At 36.5% G+C, this 21,553-nt stretch overlaps 1 protein-coding gene across 1 annotated transcript; it reads right to left on the bottom strand.

Moving 5' to 3' along the window:
* Positions 1-5,106: 5,106 nt before the first annotated feature.
* Positions 5,107-21,239, bottom strand: LOC140161982 (tyrosine kinase receptor Cad96Ca-like). The gene is made up of 8 exons (XM_072185274.1): positions 20,968-21,239; positions 15,355-15,465; positions 13,094-13,284; positions 12,004-12,117; positions 9,662-9,773; positions 8,418-8,514; positions 6,379-6,475; positions 5,107-5,184 (listed from the first exon to the last, which is right to left on the bottom strand). The coding sequence occupies exons 1-8, from the start codon at positions 21,020-21,022 to the stop codon at positions 5,107-5,109; spliced, it is 855 nt and encodes a 284-aa protein (XP_072041375.1). The 5' UTR covers positions 21,023-21,239.
* Positions 21,240-21,553: the final 314 nt, after the last annotated feature.

A 21,553-nucleotide genomic window follows, 5' to 3' on the forward strand; every position in this document is an offset into this window, starting at 1 on the left:
TTGTCTCGATAGATTTAATATATATATCATACATAGAGGTTTGACAAGTCAATTACTTGATTGGCTGCAAGTATAACGCCAGTATTTTATAGTCATAATAGTGACAATCAATCAGTGTACGTGTATAGCAAGCCATTGGGCCCATTACGTATTGCGGCAACGCATTGTTTTCAATAAGCATCGTGTTATTAAACCAGCCAATAGGAACATAGCTTTTGGCAACGCGTTGCTTTCCAAAACAATGCGGTGTCTTCATTGCTCAATAGGGGACCCAAAGCAACGCGTTGCTTTCATTTTGGAGCGTGTTGCGAAGAGCACCAATCACAGCGAATCTTATAGGAGACTCGTACAGCTGCATGCAGATCGGTGTATAATATACAGCTATATCAGAAGCATCGAAGTCACGCGTCACGGCTCTTGAAAGCGTTGAGATGATTGGCCACCCTAAAAATCGTGTTGCCGACCTCGTGAGTTGAGCAATGAAAACAACCAGTTGCTTTGGAAGCAACGCGTTGTTTTTGAAGTCAAGGCGTTGCGAAAAGCTCTCTTGCTATCGGCTGGTTTAACAACGCGTTGCAAAGCAACGCGTTGTTAATGTAATACGTAATGGGCCCTATGGCTTGCTACATGTATATACGTGAGTAGTCATGAACTTATCAATAGCAGAACTTGTGTCTTTCAGAGCTTTTTAATTTAATGGAACAATTTCGGGGTCTTTTAGACCAGAAATTTTCAAAATCGGGGGTCTTTCATCGTTCTATTTTTCAGGGATCTGTCGGCGGAGCTGCGCAGTACACAAACAGGTGTCTTTCTGTAGATAGACTGCAGAATGAGTTTTGGATATTTTGGGGGTCAGAGAGAATTTGTCCTCAACCTTTGCCCAACAAAACAAAACTAAACTATTGCCTTTACAGTGATTTACTAAACAGGAGCATCTTAAAATTAACAATTCAGATTTGTGCTTTTTGTAACAAGCATAGATGTGCAAATGAAACGAACAGATGGTTAACGTAAGCAATCTGATTGTGAAAGACCAGATCGGACATCAAAATGGAAATACAAAATTTCATTACTTTTATTACTACTATTTTTATGGCACAAGAAGACTGTTAATTTCAATAGCAGTATAGACATCGAGGGTAGCAATTTAACACTTTCAGAGCCTGATTATTTACATCTTCATGCAATAGACGTGATATATTGTGATCTAATGTTGTTGGCCTGATTACTTCGCACGCACACCATGACATTAATTTTCAAAAGTTTATGAGGTGCAATCAAGTAATCTTTCAATCTTGTCATTTGATATTCTCGCCCGTTAAAGCTGTAATATTTTATTCTTTCAACAAACAGTATTAGTAATAACTGCCAAGAAAAAGTTCTCTATCAATTTGAAGCCGAAATAACGAGGTCAAGATGAAAAAAAACCAGTTACTTTCCTGACCGTTGCCCATGAGCCATATGGGCGGGGACTTCATTACTGTTTTTATGATGCAATGTTGGTCTGTTTTCTATTAACCATAGAACTACCGTCATAAACAAACGCACGCGATTACGCCCAAACGACCTAAGCTAATCGTAGATCCGTCCTTTGCGCTCATTTTAGTGCTCAAAATTTTACCCCAGCACCTTACCCGGGGGTAGGACCGGCCGTCCAAGATGACCATAGAGGGGGAGTTGGTGAGGCCCACCATAGGTTTCTACAATAAAATCAATGATTTTCATTTCGCTCTTGTAAAATTATTCCCAGGGTAACTGACATTTTAGTTAGGTTGAAATAGTAATTTTCTTTTATTTTGAGGAGAATATTCGGTGAAAATCGCTTTTTTGTAGAATGTTTAGCCTAAAATCAATTTTGCCTATACTTTTGTACATAGCCAGAATTTCCCAAATTTGCATGGCTTTCTCACAATATGACGTCATACCGATATTATGTGCGGAATGTTTGTACTTATTTTGGTATCACTGGATAGAGGAGACCACCCATAGCTATATATTGGTACCATATATAACGATATATGAAGTTTATAATTGAAAATAATTAGGGGGTTGCATCCCCCTCCTTCATAGTCCGTATTACAAAATATGGCAGGGCTAAACATAGCACTTTTGGCTGATTCCAATTAGGAGGAAATATGTTGGAACATTATGTTAACATTACAAATATGGAAAAACAATTATGTTTGAAAAAATTGAAAGACATTTATTTCAAAATATTGTACATTGTTACTTAAAAATTCAATAGACTTTTTATTCAAAATTTACGCGCTATTTCAGTCTTTTTCATCAGGATTCTGACCTTATTACATTGTATCAACAATAATAATAATAATAATAATAATAATAACAATAATAATAATAATAATACCTATAATATTTATATGCTCAAAGACATGAAATGTGCAATGCATATCTGGATTAAGTTTTAAATAATATTTCAAATCTATAAGAAACACACCTATACCGTTATACTGTGTAATATTTATCATGTTTATTCCTACTCCAAAGTTGCAACTCAATAACATATTTCAAGAGATGCATCATGCTACTAGTTTTATGGTAATTATTATTATGGTGCCCGTTTATGTGTACACAATAGTTTACTGGGTGGGCATTTTTGGCGTTTTTAAATTATATAACGATCATGAATACGTTTTTAAAACGTTATTGTAATATATTTGGGGCAAACATTTTTCCAAAATATTTTTCAAAATATATCAACAGTTAACATAATTATTAGAAAGTTTTGCATATTTTCAAAAAATGTTTTATGAATGATATTAACCCGGGGATATTAAATCGTTTTTATACCTTAAGGGCTCTGGAATTATTGTTTCGGCAGTATTGTGGGACATGAGAGCACATCAGACATATCGAATTGCACTTAAAGTGTATGTAGCTGGAAGGAAAAGCCGATGATCAATTGAAAATTTTGATCTTTCATATTGAAGATAATACATTTTTCCCAAAAAGACTTAATATTTTTGGTGTTTTGGGAAAAAATTCATTTTAAGTACATATCAGATTTATAAAGGACTGTTAAATATGAAAAATATCAATTTTTAATCATTTGCCATAAAATGTGTATTACATTGCGAATTTAAAAAAATCAAAATTATTTGATATCAGAAGGACATTCTGCGTATTCAGAATGCAATTCTATATGTCTGATGTGCTCTTATGTGCCACAAAAATACTGTCCAAACGCTCATACCCTATCCCTTAATATAACCCGACATTTAAACCTTTTCTGTAAACCGCGGATAACGACTGGTAATGTAGATTACATCACATTAATAACACATTAAAATTATTTTCCTCAATTATGAGTAACCTAATAATCAACCCAAAACTGTGGGGAGTGGTTCCTTAATTTTTGCATTAAATAATACAAAAAATATTTAATGTCAATAATCGATTTGTATATTGATAAAGAGGAATAGGTTTCTGGCACTGAGTATTTACAAATGGAAAACTGCGGGGTGGGTAACAGGACTTTGGCATTCTTTATAGGCCATATGTATCGTTCCATAGGGGTTGTGCATATGACGTATTATACCGTAAATATAGCGGACTACTCAAATATATTCAACAAAAGCATGATTGCAATCTACCGCGACAGTTCGTCTCACACACATAACAAATGCACTACGATCAAATAGGTTGATGACAACATTAATTGAATAGACTGCTCTGCGCCATGACAGGGAACTTCGATCTCCGCATTCTCCGGGAATTGCGACTAAAAAAGGTCACGATTCACACAAGTCGGACCTCATCTCTACGATCTGAATTGACATAGGTCACTTTATTTCCCGGCATATAGTAGGCACATCGGTCTTACCACACAGTGTCATCGCCCCGATATCTTCATAGCAGAAATCGGCATGGTAGGTTGAATCCACCGCCACGCATGGCCATTTTGTTCCGACCTGTTTAATAGTTTTGAGACGCATAATGGGCCGAAGGACATCTGACTAAGGCTACTGACAATTGCCCGGTGACTGACATCGCTGTGTGTGAGTCGAGCATGGTACGCCATAGGTCATATGCTTTTAGACTACCCACGATTGGCCTATACACTGCGCTATATAATTCGGCTCATATAAAATTATTGTCAGTTTTTGAGTTCAAGACGCAAGCTTCTTTCTCAAGACACAAGCTAACGACTATCATATCTGTTCAACACATATATTCAAGTGCAAGGAACCACATCTGGTTTCTTTAGACGAAATCATTTACGGAGATATTCATCATTTTCTACCCCGGTATCCAAAGATTTTCGTCTGAATATGAAAATCGTGCATAGCACATTCACGTGTATCGATCCCGGGTATTGATTTTAGTATCTCTGGTGTACCAAGTAATATTAGCCAGGCGATGTCGTTGTGAACCATAGACCCTGGAAGATATTTAATAAATATTTGCTCCACAATTTATCAATACATGTATGATAAAATATTAAAACATCGTATAAGAACTATTCTATACTAAATCAGTTATACCAAGTAACTGATGAGGCATTACATATGCAGGATATTAATCATCTTCCTCAGACTACGGTACATGTCATAGACGTGACTTTTTACTTCCAGAAATGGCCGTTGGTTGGACCTTATCTCTTCTCAAATTGTGACCTAGGTCCCGACATTTAACCCTATGCAGTCTCATCCCCCTGGTCATGATTACAGTGAAGGACACCGGTTCAAATCCTTTGTTTGGAGCCAATCAATATTTTCACGCACAACCTATAGATGAATCCAATTTCACATATTCCTACACCTCAATGGCAGCCGTAGCTGGGTCCCCCCTTAGGTCTATTCCACCTAAAATGTGAAATGATGTGGCCTTGGCGGGAATATTAAGCTGTATTCCATCACCCGTGTTACACGTAGACAAAAGAATGATGAAAGTTTACAACACAATAATTCAACATCGATTTTTATGCGGATTTAATACACCCAATTGGGCAGTAACAACACCAGTTTTGTGCAGACGGGACCCAGTAATGGCCGACTGAATTCTGACCATCACTTGGCCCGTTGGATTCGTCTATATCATCCAGAGACTGAACCGAACCGAGACGGGGGACAGTCTTCCTGATTGTTAAACCTTTTCACCATCATCAATGACGCCAGTATTATCATACACATCTTCGTCGATCTCGTCGATTAACACGTTGTCCTGGAATTATATGAATGAAAACAAAATGAAATATACTTTGAATTAATATATAAAATAATATGATTCGTGATCCGCAGCCTCATCCCCCCACTTTTTTCAAAAAAAGTTGAGATTTTTACACTGGAAAACTCGGGGTACATAATGTTTATGTATGGAAAATTTCTTGCAGATTAATTCGTTTAGCAAAAATATCGTCAAATTTGAATTACGTTCTGGTGCACCAGAACGAAATTACAACACTGGCCTATGGAGCAGTGTAATACATATAATCATGCAAAACTCGCAAACACAAAATCGGAATCAACTGAAAGTTTGGGAATAAACTTTTTTCGTGGATATCTACTGGAAAATATCATAAAAGAGGATGCTAGGATCACGAAATACTCCTTTTAAATGATAAAAATGCATTATTTCATAATATAATTCAGACGACATATATATGCTAAATGTCATATTTTAGACATGTTAATTACTAGGGACAATGGCATGTTTCTTGTTACCATGACATGTATGCCAATGACACATCCCACTATTATTTTCATTATGTTATTAGTTGCAAAATAATTCCAAAACATAAACTCAAATCATATATGAACACCGCAACAGTTCCGCGACATCCATTCTATCCAACATCCAACATAGGCAATAGAACCAAATTAGTTTAATGTTTTGATCGACCTTCGATGCTTGGGTGAAATGCTCTCCGTGCTAGCCATGCGCTTCAACGGAAAAAGTTGAAGTTTTGAAATATTTTCTCAAAATATCAAGAGCTATCTTAAGAACTACTGAACCAATACTATGCTTGTTTGTACTCATTTTAATGCATTTTTCATGCTGATTCCAAATATGGTCATGAAAATTTACATTTCTGAAATTTTTGAATTTTTTGAAACATGTCGTCTGCAGTCGACACCCGCGTGAAGAGAGTTAAGTAAGTAATGTTAATAGTATTGTGACAACATAATGAATCGTTATATGTAATGATATTGACCAATACAATTTTACCATTAACTCTGATTAATTAGATGATAGTTCATTCATTTTTATAGCAAGCATCGAAGTAGCATCGACCGTCGATCCAAAGATCGAACACATTTGGTTGTGGTGCCATAGCGTTTTGTGACAGCCACACAGAGTATTTTTGACTTTGAAAACGTGAGTTCATTTGATTATTTTTTAAGGTATTCAACTTACTTTCATATCTGTGATTCCATCGATTTTCCGGATAATCTCGGCAAACGTCGGCCGCTCGTGTGGATTGGATGCCCAGCAAGCACTCATGATGTCATACCTTACGAAACAAAACAAAATATCATTAATTCAAATTTCTTTCTTTCTTTCTTTATTTATTCATCTATTTATTTATTTATTTATTTATTTATTTATTTATTTATTTATTTATTTAAGCAATATTGTACCATTTTATTAATGATTATTATTTATTCTATACATTGTATATTTGTGTGCAAATTGAGGGCGCTTTGAAATATTTGAAATCTAATTTAGTCAACTAATATAACTTTATTCCTAACATTACATGAAAAAAGTTTTTTTGAAAATTTCGTTGCTATTTGTTAGTCTTTTCTGACGTTTTAATGCCATTATACAAATGTCTACCCCTTGAAAAGATGAAAACACGATTTAAGATAAATAGCGCCATCAGTGTTCACTTTTTTTAAATGATATAGTTTTATATGCTATCAAGTAATCGAAGAGTTTGTCACGAATAGAGCACTTTACAATAGACCTTGTTTTTCAAAGGCAATTTCAATTCTTCAAATTAAACTAAAATCAAAATCGGTAAAATAAATGAGATCACTTTCTTGAGCAAATCTCAAAAATCCAAATGAATGTGAACACGTATATGTTGGGGTTAATTTATGTACATGTAATTGGCTATAGGAACGAGTGGGGCAATTTAAAAATAAAACAAGCCTATTGTCTTCCCCGACCCTACCGCACCAGGATGGCGAATAATATTATTATTTACTAGGTGTTTTTATCTCTGATTTAAGAAATAAAGGGTAATGCATTATCCTTTACACGCAAATAATGTGTCCGAGGCAGTAAAAACGTAAATAATGGGTGAGGCGCAGGCGAACCCATTATTTAAACGTTTTACTGCCGAGGACACATTATTTGCGTGTAAAGGATAATGCTGCACCCTTTATTTCTATTCTATTACCAGAAAATAGTGCGATTTAAAGAGAATTTAAAGAGAAAATATCATTTTTTGGCACAAATATTTTAAGTTGTTTACTTCAAGGTGGAGCGCGTACGCGTAAGTGACAGCGCGTATCGCGGAAATATTGCACGCGTAACCAAGCGTAATGCTGTGTTTAGAATGTGTTACGGCGCTTGACCCATTATTGCAGAATAATGGGCTCTCACGTGACGCGTTTCAACAAATCACAGTGCGCGATTTTGAATAATGGGTCGTGGGGTTATAGAATTCGAGTTAATGGGCCGGGAGAATAGGCGATGCGAGTTGAAATCCACACACCTCATATTGGATGACATGACCTTAACCCTTACACCCAACCCTGTAGTTTGCTATCGGAAGTTAAAGAAGGAATGAAAAAGGAGAGAAGATGAACAAAGAAGTCACTTGGCGAGCCCGGGATTCGAACCTTAGACCCCCCGCATGCCAAGCACACGATCACCGACCGGTAGCCACACGGGTTACGCGGCCCCGGGCAGCAATTCCGTGAGCATATAGCCAGGCGGCGGATGACATGATCGAGCCGGCAACTCGTGAAACCGCCCGGCCGTATGGCATTTTCCATATACTCGGTTAGTTTTGTGGGGTTCATTATCGAACCCCAACGGTTTTAGCTTGTATTTATATTATTTATCAACATAGGCCTATTTGTTTGTGATATTTCAAGCGTTTTAAAATTTCAAAATAATCCCATTCAATTACACGGTTGACGATGAAAATTTACTGAATTTAGGGAATGCACGTCATCCACCACCTGCATATAGCACTTAGAGTGATTGCGTCATCGCAGACCCTGGGATTCACGCATGCGCACTGGTTTTCATCGTGGTATTCTGTGGTATTTATGGGTGTTAGGGTTAATCTCCACACAGGGGTGTAGATTTCAAATGGAGCCTGTTTGAAATGTAAACCCCCTGTGTGGAGGATTTGGGTCATGTGTTCCATAAGACTAAGAGGGTATGGATTTTACTGGAATAATCCTAATATAATGTGAAATAAGTCGTTAACTTACAGTTGTTGTACACAGTGTTCTGGTCTGGGCATCCTATACCCCTGCTGAATCTCACTGCTAATGACTCTGGTGCCCATGTCGGGATACGGGCGTGCACCTTTAGTTGAAATGTAAAATGTAAAATGAAATTAATATGAAAGCAATACGCCAAGAAGTACCGTTCAGCCCACCAAACCAAGGACGCTCTTAAGATGACTAAAACGGGATCAAACAATTGTACTTCTAATTTTACTATTGATCTTTCAATCTCAAAATCAATAATTTGTCATGGTAACAGATAGGCGATGTACATTTGAAACCGCATTCTGCACACGAGCTGACTCTGGGTGATAGGGGGAGGGGCTGGCGAATGAGTGTCACTTCCCATAGTGGTGGACGGTTGTAATGATTCAATGTACGCGTATTCCTGTGTTTCATTTCCCGAGTCCATTTCTTAGCCGTTATACGTCTAATCCTCGGCGTACCCACCCCTTTCCCGAAGTAGCGCTTTCAGCCAGATTTCCAAAGCCATGAGTACATGCAGAAAATGCTTCCTTTCCAATTATACAAAACTCATCATGATTATCTGGACATTTTCCTCGGGTTTAAGTGGTTTAGCAAGAATTCGTTTCGACAAATTTCGCAGTAACTGGCAGGGCCATTTTGGGTCACGTGATAGTCTTCTCTACAAGTGACACGCGAGACAACTCCCCTCATGTTTCACGCAAAACCTATCAAGACCTTTGATCAGTACTGTACGTAGCACCGATATCACCTCAATGAGAAATATACATGTCCACGTTTTCGTTGATATTTATAATGTAAATGAAAGATGCATAACAATATAGGTTGATCCGTGGCGTTGTTGAGATAATGTTGATAAAAATCCGAACATTGTTCAAAGTTTACCCCTGTTGAGATCAAAATTTGATCTTCGACTTCGACTGAAATACTCCTTTAAGCTTAAGCAATAGGAATCAAAACCTTTCTTATAATTCTTGTACAGTTGGATCTACGAGATATAATTTATGGTGTACCTGTATAAACAAGTACTACATTTTAGGTCTATAATATGAAACGGTATTAATGGGTAAAATTATGTTTAAAACATCTGAACGTCATTCTAGCGCTGTAAAAAAGGCAATGGTAAAGCTGGACCCCGCAAAAAACCCGAAAATTATGAAGCTTCACAGCATGTATCACATTACTCAGCTGGCCCACTTTCTCAACAGATTGATGTTTAATGTTCAAGATGTAGAACTTACCTAGCGTAACAATCTCCCAAAGCAGAATTCCAAAAGACCAAACATCACTTTCCTTGGTATGAATGCCTTTAACTAACGATTCTATAGACATCCAACGTAATGGAAGATTGGTCTGGAACATAATGTATGGAATTATCATATCACATCCATTAATTCCAGTAGATTCATTTTAATCATTTAAAAAAAAATCAATCATGCGTTTGATTTTGTACACAAAGCAACGATTTTTGGCAGGCCAAGATCCCGGGGGGGTACTCAAGTTTGGTTTTGGTAGGGACGTGCCGCTGAGATTTTGGAAGTAGACACATAAATATACCAATTTTTCAAGAAATTTGGACCCATTGATATACCAAAAGTCAAAATTTTCGGCCGAATTTACCCAAAATTGTCTTAGTTTTTACAAATTTCCCCAAAATTTGGGGAACATTTTGAAAATTTTGGCTAGATTAAGGGCATACTACACCCATATATTGGTTTGATTGGTCTAAAAAAATATTTTTTCATTTATAGCTAGGCGATATATGCACGGATCATGTGAAATAAAAAAAAAAAATGAAAAAAAATAAGAAAAAAAATGCTTTTACACATTGTAGTAAGTCATTTTAGCCCTATATATTTTTTGTTTACTGTGTATCCTAGTAACTCAGATCTGTGTTTCATAACAAACTATAATTTATTTTTTTCAACATGTTCAAGTAGGGTACATGAATAGAATATATTAATTCCTTTGTTATACTCTCTATAGAAAATCTATAGTGGTGCATGCAAAATATATAACACTGAATAAAACACTTACACAATGGATGAATAGTCATTAGTCAATTTAATTATATAATGTGTTGTTAGGAGAAGAAAAGGCTATTAGGTCACCGTATGTCAGGTTATAGGTCAATTGGTTCAGGACTTTAGGTCAAATTTAAGCATCAATTTTGAATACACATGTAAGAGTCTGTGATATCATAATGAGGAATAATTTTGATATTCTGTCTTTAACTGGATATATATCGAGAAGTGCAAGGTGGATATATTAATATACCTTGGGATGTAAATGGTGAGTACAATTTAAAATGCCTAGTTGAGATGGATTTCACAAATAAATATAAAATAGTTACCAAAATCACAAAAGTTACGCTTACGGAAAACTACCCAATATGGTGGTATAGGTGACAAGAAATACAATTTTTTTCAACATTGCTGCAGTATGGTTGTGGTAACCTGTTACCTGGGGCTTAATTATGTTTCAGTGAAATAATGTCGCAAGTTAAAAATACAAAATATAGCTCAACATTGAAAATAGAAGCATTTTAACCAGTTCCTTTTTGATAGTTGTGGAGCACCAAGTTCATGAAGTCATAAAAGAAATCAGGAACCACTTATTCCCATTTTACATATCAACTTTATTTCCCTAACGTGTTAGCAACACATATCCAAAATTTTAACGAAATCCGTTGATAGTAAGTTTTCCAAAATGAAGTGAATTTAAATCATCAGTGATGTACCACCTTTTGGCTTCTACTTTTAAAAGCATGTAAGCTACGTTGATACCGATGCCACCAATAAAACGAGAAGATTTGCCCCTTCATTTTGCATACCACTTTGTCCAATTTTTTTTGTAATTTCTTCACAAAATGCAAAAAATGCAAAAAAAACCCAATGGGTGTAGTACCCCCTTAAGGAAAAATTGGGCTGTTTTCCGAAAAAATTGAGAAAATTTTGAAAAAAGGACCCATTCATATACCAAAATAGGCTTTGAAAAAGAGGTCATTGATATACCAGAAGGCTGAAAATGCTACCCATGTTTGCGGCACGTCCCCGTATGGTCATTTGTACTGAGTACCCCCAGGGCCAAGATGTGGAGGGCGACAATCAATTGATCATAGGCCAAGAGGTGAAAAGCAATTTTTGGCACACATTTACGGCGCACCTTTTAAATAACACGCTCTAAAAAGGCTTAGGGAAACACTACAGAAAGGCTCAAACATGCAAAATTTCCATTTTTCTACGTTCGCATCATATTAAAGTTTGCAAATTGGGAACCCAAAATTTTTTTTTTTAAGTAATATAATTTGTGTAGGGGTGATCTGTCTGAAATTTGTGAACGAACACTCTTTCACTTAGTGATTGTATTTCAACAATCACACACTATGATAGACAATTAAGATTTCCATACTAACTATACTAAGTATATTGTAAGAATCAGCGACGTCATAATATACAATGTACTGGCATCACCAAGGATACACAGAGTACAGAGATGATCACTCAGGCCTTTGGAACCGTTTAATGATCTCGGATTCGTCCGTATGCACTATAAACAACGAATTACAGTGTATTGTACTCACATCTGACTGTCTATGATATTCTTCTTCTTCTCGTGCCAAACCAAAATCAGACACTTTACAGACGAGATCCTCACTAACGAGTACATTCCTGGCAGCTAAGTCCCGATGTACGCACTGAAAGGAATTTCAGCACATGAATTACATGGTTCAAAACTTATTTTAAGATAGGGATGTTAATATATTAAGCGGTCACAAGGGCAAAATCCAAAATACATCTTAAAATAAACTTTAAGTATAATTTACCGAATTTGGGAGCTTGACAGCTATCAATCCATTTCGTACAACAAGCCAGTACGTATTGGCTGCGTTTGTTTTGTCAGAAGAAAACGGGACAAATTTGTTAACAAATTAGCCCAATGCGTAAAACAGCTAACAACAAACTTGTTTTGGTCAAGTACCGTAACTGTGGTTGTTTTTTCAGTACCAAACCCTGTCCAACAATATAATGCCCCTTTGGCCTGCCGAAAAGTCTTCACCTCTCCCCCTAAGATTGACCACCCCGTGTACACATGATTATTGCACCAACAATATTATGAGAGTGAAGAAAACAAAGATATGACCTTTTGTTTTGTTTTTGTTTTTGTTTTTTGATGGTTGCTGATGATAAGGGTATTACCATATAGCCGAGAAAATTGAAACAGAATAATGATAGTACTATACTGTCAAAAGGACTCAAACCAACGATCTTCGCATCAAATAATTAGAGAATAAAGGTATTGTTTTTAGCCGCTGGAGTGCATCTATCGTGTCATATAACACGGGCGACATCATTATTTTAAGTAAAACAACGAGGCGAAGCCGAGTTGTTTTACGCCACTTAAACACTTCAATTCAAATAGAAATATCATAAGTATATTACAAAATTTAATCAAATTAAATCCCGAATTTTATAAGGAACTACCGGTACCTCAAATCGATCAGTCCCGTTGTTGCTATGCGCCTCCCGATTGGTTCAAATAGCGAGCACGCGTATCGCGTTGATGCACACGCGCTGACCCGTGTGATATCGTGTCATATGACATATCACACGGGTAAGAACCAATGAGATTGCAGGAACGTTCTCAAGTGTTTAAGAATGTAATATCTTTACCTTGGAAGTGATGAAGTTCATTCCCGTCGCAACCTGCTCTGCAAATAACATCAACTGATTCTGAGACAAACTGTGACTCAGTGATTGGGTTTCTTGTTCACTGGTATTCGGATCACACGATTCGCGACTGCGTAAAAGAACTTGGTGCAGTGTGCCGATTGCCATATATTCCAGAATGATGTAAATTGAGTCTTCAAAGAACAAATGAAATAGTTAGCCATAATGACTTTTTGAATTCAAATTGAAGTGCGCAGTTTAGAACGTACACAAGTGTCAGGAAACAATAAGCCCAATCGCCATTTTAACTTCCGGTTTTTGATAGCAGTTTTGGGACACTTTGACCTCTGACATATCGGGGAAATTGACGTAATTATTGTCATAATGTTATCATTAAAAATACTTAAATAATTAATTTATAAAATCATAATATTTTTTATATTTGTTTCAATTATTTTAAAACATTTTAGATGATATTTTGTACGTACAAAAAACCAATATTTCTTAATTTTCCCAATAGGTCAATGGACAAAGTGTCCCAAAACTGCAAAAACTGTCCCACAATGCATTTCATTCTAACATTAATGGTTCCACTGTTTTTAGTAGCTGCATACATCTAACTTAGCCGAAGTAAGAACAAATATTCCCCAATTTTTCAAAGAAAAGGTGTAAACATTTTTGGAATCAGGATACCTTCAAACTTTACCCAAATTTTGCCAAGAACTGAATTTTATACTTGAATATTTCTTCCCTACATTCTTCAATATTATTGGTCAGTGATAAATTTACATGTTTATTAAAGTATGCAGTTGGAAAAATGCAACTAGAATAATTAGTTGATAGCTGAATCAACATCTTAGTCTCCCACATCTGTAAAATCACTGGCGCGTTACTATTAATATTAACTCAGTGATTATTTTTGTGAGCTCTGTAAAATTCACCACTTTCAGTTTCACCACTTTCTTTGCAGTAATTGACAGAATGCCTTGCATAATAAATTGTTAGGGTATTGTGTGATTGCTTTGGAGCACCAAGTGCATCTTGATCTAAGATCTCCTGGTCTTACACCTCTGGATTTCTTCTCATGGGGCTATCTGAAATCAAAGGTTTTCATAACTCCTCCTGCAGACTTTGATAAACTCCAGAGACACATCATTGCACAAGTCGACATCCCAAGGCAGGACATCTCTCATAAGACGTGGTGTGAATGCCATGTTGAGGAGAGCTGATATCTGCATACAGAAGAATGGTGGCCATGCCCTGGTGGCTATGTGAAAGACTGAAGACTGTCATTTACTGTAACAAAAGTGGTTAAACATGTGATTTTCATGTTGATTTGACTTCGCGCAACTACATTTTTACTTGCCTCATGAAATAATAGCCACTGGTTCCTTATTAATGGTCACACGCTAATGAATTTACAGTTATGGGAGGACAAGATGTTGATTCAGCTGTCAACAATTATAGCATTCCCAGCAAACACAAAAACGTTTTAAAAACGTTTTAAATAAGTTATATTTTGGCTTTTGGTTTAGGTGAAAACGTTTTAATAACATTAAAATGTCGGGTTATATAAAGGTCATGATAACGTTTTAAAACGTTTTGTATGAAAACACACTATTTTTGCAAACATTTTTGCCAAATATTTTGTCAATACTTAAATAACATTATGTTAAAATATTTGAACCCAGCAAACACAGAAACGTTCTTAAAATGTTTTTTTTTTCAAAACCTTTTAATAACATTTAAATGTCGGGTTATATAAAGGACATGAAAGCGTTTTTAAAACGTTATTGCAAATATTTTGGTCAAACATTTTTCGCAAAATATTTTTTCAACTCCAAAATAACATTCTGTTTAGAATGTTTTGTATCAAGTTTTCAAGAATGTTTTTGGAATGTTATTAAAACATTTTTCTGGTGCACCAGAACGAAATTACAACACATTGTCTATGGAGCAGTGTAATACACATAATCATGCATAACTCGCAAACGCAAAATCGGAATCAACTGAAATTTTGGAAATAAGATTTTTTCGTGGATATCTACTGAAAAATGTCATAAAAAGAGGATGCTAGGATCACGAAATCCTCCTTTAATTTACCATTTATATAACCCGACATTTAAACGTTTTCTGACAACCTTTTATAACCTTTTGCGAATGATGTCGAAAACGTTTTGTGTTTGCTGGGTTAGAACGTTTTCTGTGAATCGTTTCGTGTTTTTGGGGGCAAATATCTATTGCATTGACATAAATCTGATTACCTTCAACCACACAGCTTGATAAAAGTTCCAACACGTTCGGATGCGGCTTGAATTGTTTCATTAGATTCAGCTCTCTCCGTATGTCTTCTTTTTCAGATGTTGATGCACCAGCTACAGGTAAAATAAGAAATCTCAGAAACTGTAAAATAGCTGTAGACAATAAAATGAACTTTTATATACAAAACACGTGTTCTCTCTTTATTCCCTTTGAACTTTTTAGGCGAGATGAATGGCGCCGCCCACGGCTATTCGGCGATTTAGTAGAACTATATTACATGAACGGGACGGAATTATTCATTATTCACAATTTGTGATTTCCCTACGGGTATGAGAAGTATTTGATCATATGTGTACGTCGCCATTGAAAAACGAAAATCACCAGAGGTATTATAAAGTTCAGTGGCGTAGCCAGGATTTTGGAACCGAGGGGGCACAACTTGTAAATGTACCGACGGAAATATTTTTTGCCGACGGAAGTTGTGAATGGTTGCCCCAAATTTTTTTTCAATGGTTTGAAAAAGTGAAGAGCAAAAAAATAAAATAAAAAGGATATCAGATCTCACACCATCAAATCAGAGTCCCATAGAGATATGTGCTAAATTTGCCTTAAGAAAACGTCATTTTTTCTTCACAAGAGCGACTCAGTTTTAAGCGACAGCTATGATGGTTGAAATCAGCCCTTGCCTGATCCCTCTGGCTGGGAAAAATATAGGTTGACCGTCATTATTTTTTTACGACTGGCCCTCAAAGTCTACGATGTATGGGAATTTCCTATTTTTCAGGCAAAACCATGCCGGTGTTTCTGTAAAGAAAAGGCTGCTTAAAATCATTAAAAGTTATTCGATCTCTCCCATCTGTGGTACACTTGCAGGAATTAATATTAATAATCATGACCAATCCAAATTTGGCTAAAATTATGCAAATTTCTGCTCATTTTAATGCTTAAATTCAGAATCAATGGGTTTTTCTGAGACGTGAAATTCAAGGGCGCACAACCATATATACTATTTGGTGGTGTGAAATCATCAGGCGCGCACTAGCAACCGAAAAACAACTAATTTTATGTATAATTCAAATTTTAAACATTTTTTATATCATCACCGTGCATGTGCATAAGCAAAGTAAAATATTAGTCCATTGATCACCCAAATTATTTTTCACCAACACCGTCCGTCTACCGACGGCCTCTCATGAACCGACGACCATTATGAGCGGGGGCCGGTGTAAACGCACCGGAAAATCCAACATCTGGAACGCTAGAAAATTACAGATTTATGGCTCTCTTTAATACATACTGTTATGTGCCCCCAAAACATTCTATATTTATTAAAAGTTATGCATTTTGTCATCAGATATTAGTTTTCACTTGTTTTGATAATTATCTCCATTTGTTTGAATTTAGAATATTTTGGAGATTCATAAAATGTTCTGGAATGCTAATGATTGGAGTGAACAAGAAATTCATATCTAGTAATTTGTAGAAATGGAGACTTCTAGATTAGTTATGATTACTACAGTGGTAAGTGTTGGCACTTTGCCAATAATCATGGCATAACACTATACACAGGTAAATGATGGTGATTGGTTTGTGTTGAATGAATGTGCTATTTTAGTATACAGAGTAATGAGTCTAATTGGCTTGTGGTGATGTAATGATCTATTTTAAGAAATAATGTAATGTCACAGAGCATACCTTGAGAGGACACTTGGCTCATTTGCATGGCAGTCGGACTCTCCATTGTATTTGTTCATTTGTGTATGGAGAGCAATGGCGACCCTTCATTGTATTTGTTCATTTGTGTATGGAGAGCCATTCTTGGAGCCCATGGGACTCAGGCTAGGTCCTCAGGTAGAGTCAGACGCTGTATATACTAGAAACGCATATTCCTAATTCCGCGTTTATTCAATGTTAGCATTAAATTTGTATTGCCCGGCAGCGCGCGCAATGGAAAAACCTGAATTTGTTACATAAAAAGAAATGAAAATTAAAACAAGTCCGGTTCCACCTGAGTACATATTAAATGGGTGTAGAAATTGTTCTGAAAATATTAATTAATTTAGCCAAACATACGGGATATAATGAACCTTTGACATGACGCCATGATGACATGATTTTATTAGTCGTTTTATATCACCTATACCGTGTGTCATAATACCAATATTTTGTAATTTTATATAAGAACTAATATTTTGCATCATAAATGCGCAGTCCATATGTGCAAACGAATACTAATCTTCAAGATATTAAGCTTTAGAAGACTTCAAAATAACATGTCACTAAGCAGGTCATAGGTTCTGGCCTTGTCCTATTGTACTTGTACATTTGTGTATGGAGAGCTCACTGACCTGTATAGAGGTCAATGGGAGCTAGAGCTTCTTTACGGGGCACTATCGGTTTCAGAGCGTAGTTCATTGGACTCAACGGGCTGTTTATATTTGAAGTGCTTTTATGTTATTGCAAAACGGATTGTGGCGAAAGCTAATAAATAATTCATACCAGGGTTTAATTGATCTGGGATGCGGACATTTCATTATTTGCAAACCACCGGGATTCGATATAGGTTTGCGTTGTAAAATGAAAATGTGAATAAGAGTGTCATCCCCCTGGTAATGTGCCATATAATTGGATGATTAGGGACCGATCATTATTTATAGGGGAGGGGGGTCAGGGGGATTTCAAAATTGAGTTCATAAAGTTACACAACCCCCCCCCCCCTATTAGCAGCATCTAAAATTACATAACCCCCCTATTGCTGCCAAAAAATACGTAACCCCCCCATCCCCCCCTCCTCTCACATCGAGAAATACATTTTGCTGGTATACCATGGCCGGATTCACCTTTTGATGGCCCCTGGGCATGGCAACATGATTGCCACCTCTGGCTCTTCGTATAGAAGACACCCCTCTCCCCACAATTGTAATCCAATTTTTTTTTCCAAGCTGTCCTTAGAAAATATGCTATTTCAATGCTAAAATTCAAAGAGAGATGTATTGGAGTCACCGAGCCAGCTGGCAAAATATCAAAATCGTCCCACTGATCTGCTACTAAAAGAACATTCCCTGGACAAATGCGCTCGAAGCACACAGAAAAAAAAGAAGCTAAAATGAACAAAATTGAGGACAATACCCGGTATGTGGCCTAAAATCATTCCAAAGGATGATGCATATATGGCTTTCACAACTTTTGGTTAATTTAGTCCCAGTATTTTGATCCAGTATACAAGTTTTATGCTTTTTCCAAGCATCAGAGGAGCTGCCCCAGCACTCTTACATTATAGAATGGGTGGAATTATAACTCTACGCAAATCTACTCACAGAATGGTTTTTCTGAGATAAATGCGCGCCTCGCGCGCGGCAATTTGGCATTTTGATACTAAAAAAAATGGGGTTAATTTAGGGTCTAAAATAGACCAAAAGGAAGATGCAAATCATAAGTTTTGTAACAATTGATCTGTCTACCGAGCAGGGGAGGGGACTCACTTGCCACCCTGCCATATGGCTAATGTGCTGATGAACAGTGGCGTAGATTTCTTTTTGACATGAGGTTGTTGGAAAAAATTCTTGAAGTATTATGTGAATCCAGCCCCTTTTGGTGAGAGAATAAGTTTATGACACAAATGCATGCAAAGCGCACAAAACTGTTGCCATATTGATAAAAATTGATATTTTTGTGGCTAAAATGGCCAAATATGAGGTAAATATTGTAGTGAATCATAATCATAGTTAATAATTTAATATTAAATTTCACCTGACCCCCCCTATCAGGAAAAATAAAATCACATAACCCCCCTGTTTGTTAAAGTGAAATCACATAGCCCCCCTACATTTTCCCCGGCCCCCCCTCCCCTGTAAATAATGAGCGGCCCAAGTGATGTAATTTACCATAAATAGTTCAGATTATTCTAGAATGCTAAGAAATGGTATATAAAGCCTGGATATGAAATCATTGACAGAGCAGACTTGAGTTGAAAGAGGGACCTCTGTGAAACTTATGTTAGCCAGTATTGGTACAAAGTTACCATTGAAGTCTTCAAACTTTGGTTCTCGGTCCTTGAGTGTGTGTCAGAGAGAATTAAATACGCCAAAGGCGGTAGTGAAAGCCAATAGTGCTTCATTGTTTGTCGACTCAAAGAAGCGGCAGACTGAAATATCTCCATCACCGAACTGTGATATTTTGCTGGACTAACATAGTGTATTATCTGCCTGTCAAGTGAGCAGAAAGCTTATTCAAGAAATCTCCGAGAGAGGAGCTTATGGGCATGTTCAGGCAACATAGAAGACCATTTGGAGAAGAACACTAGCATAGCGGCTAGGATAGTGAAAATATAGTCATCACTCATCAGGACTTTGGACTGAGACTGTGGTACCTTGGATAGACAGGATCTTGGACATTACCGGATCTTGGATCAAGAACTGCGACCATCAACAGAATCTCATCGGAAAATCAACCAATCAAGACTTGGTTAAGTAAACATAGATAAATATATTCTTTGTAATAATTTTGATAACTGTTGTAATATTGTATAAGGATTTGATTGATAGCCATACTGCACTAATTAATAAATAATCATAAGTGTTCTATGTAATAAACAGCGTGTTTGTGTGTTTGGTGTTGCGTGAACTCGAAGCAGGTGATTTTGGCCTGGGTCATTTTAGTGACCATTACAGTACCTCAAGATACTGTGGATTATTAGCTTTATAAGTTTACAGCCAATGGCCAACGGTAGTTCTTCCAGATATTTCACTGAAATCGGCCAGAACAGCTCTATACCCCCATGACCCCACTCCATAACAGATGTTACACCTTTTGATGACTTGAAAGCAACAATGTTAATATTCTGCTCAGATTTAAAGAAAATCTTTTTTGTTTTATAATTTTGCTTAATTTGTAAACTTGAAGGGCGAATTAAAAAATGTAGTAGTAGTAGAGAGGCCACTTTCTGGCTACATATGGTCCCGTGCAACATTTTTGGACAAAAGTGCCAAAAGAGTCTCATCTTTCTGATTAACCCCGCTGGCATTTCTGAAAGGTGACATGAGCCGAAATATTTTGGTTGAAAAATGTGTTTTTTGCGACTTTATTTCCAATTTTTACCCAAAAATGTCAAATCTAAAAATAGCCATAAAATTTCAAAAGAAAATTGACTGCAACCTATTTTTTTGCTCTAAGTAATAGAGGGCATATGAATATTTTATATCTGTGAACAAAAATATTCCATCATACCATATTCAGGGCAATTAGTGTCCCTTCCTCTTCTTGCGTATGTATAACAACATACAACAAAGTGCAGTTTTGGGTATTGGGTTGTAGATAAAACAAATCTGCCAGGGATTGCTACGTGGACGCTTCTGCAATAATCCCTGAGGTAGGTGCATCTAATCATGGTGTGGTGACCAGCATGTAAATATACCTCCACCTCCCCCCTTTCTGTGAATGGCACACACTACATGGAAACTATGCTGATATGAATCTTTAAATAGCCCTCAGCATTCTTGAACTACATTGATTCAAACAAAACAAGCAATTTTCAATCCATTGCACGGACTTCACGAATCGACAACATGCAGAACATTTGTATTCCAATTACCCATAAAACACAGATCCTACCATACCTTTAGTCGTCTTTACTGCAACTTTAGATACAACACCCGTTCTTGTAATCATCATTGTCTCAGCTAACCACACTCTACCATATTCACCGCTCCCTAATTCCTTCACAAATCGAAGATGATCACGTGTAACATCAGACGCTTCCACAGGAATGACAATGTCTACGGCGTTGGACAGAACGTCATGAATAAGAAGTGGCTCTATGTCTAATTGGACTTCATTGCGAAAATTCGACGTAAAAGTTGTATTAAGGCAGACGTCGTTATCTTCTCTAGCAACTTGACCTGTTTTGTATGAAAGGAAATATAAATATATTTGATTAAAATCAGCTCAATCAATTCAACGTAACATAGAACCATAAGACACCGTGATAGTTTGTTTCCGCTTATAGAACTAGTACATCTTTACCTGCATTTTGACGTCTACGACAGTAACAAACTAGTAGAATTATAACACCAATTGTCACGACTGCTAGTATGACGTAGGCTATCCAATATAACGACGACGTAAGGGTGGCTCGTGACAAAGCTAAGAAGGACAAACAAAATGTAATGAATCAAGTTGTTAGAACATGCAGGATAAAATTGA

This window comes from Amphiura filiformis, chromosome 10 (assembly GCF_039555335.1).
Source record: "Amphiura filiformis chromosome 10, Afil_fr2py, whole genome shotgun sequence".
NCBI classification, from domain to species: domain Eukaryota; kingdom Metazoa; phylum Echinodermata; class Ophiuroidea; order Amphilepidida; family Amphiuridae; genus Amphiura; species Amphiura filiformis.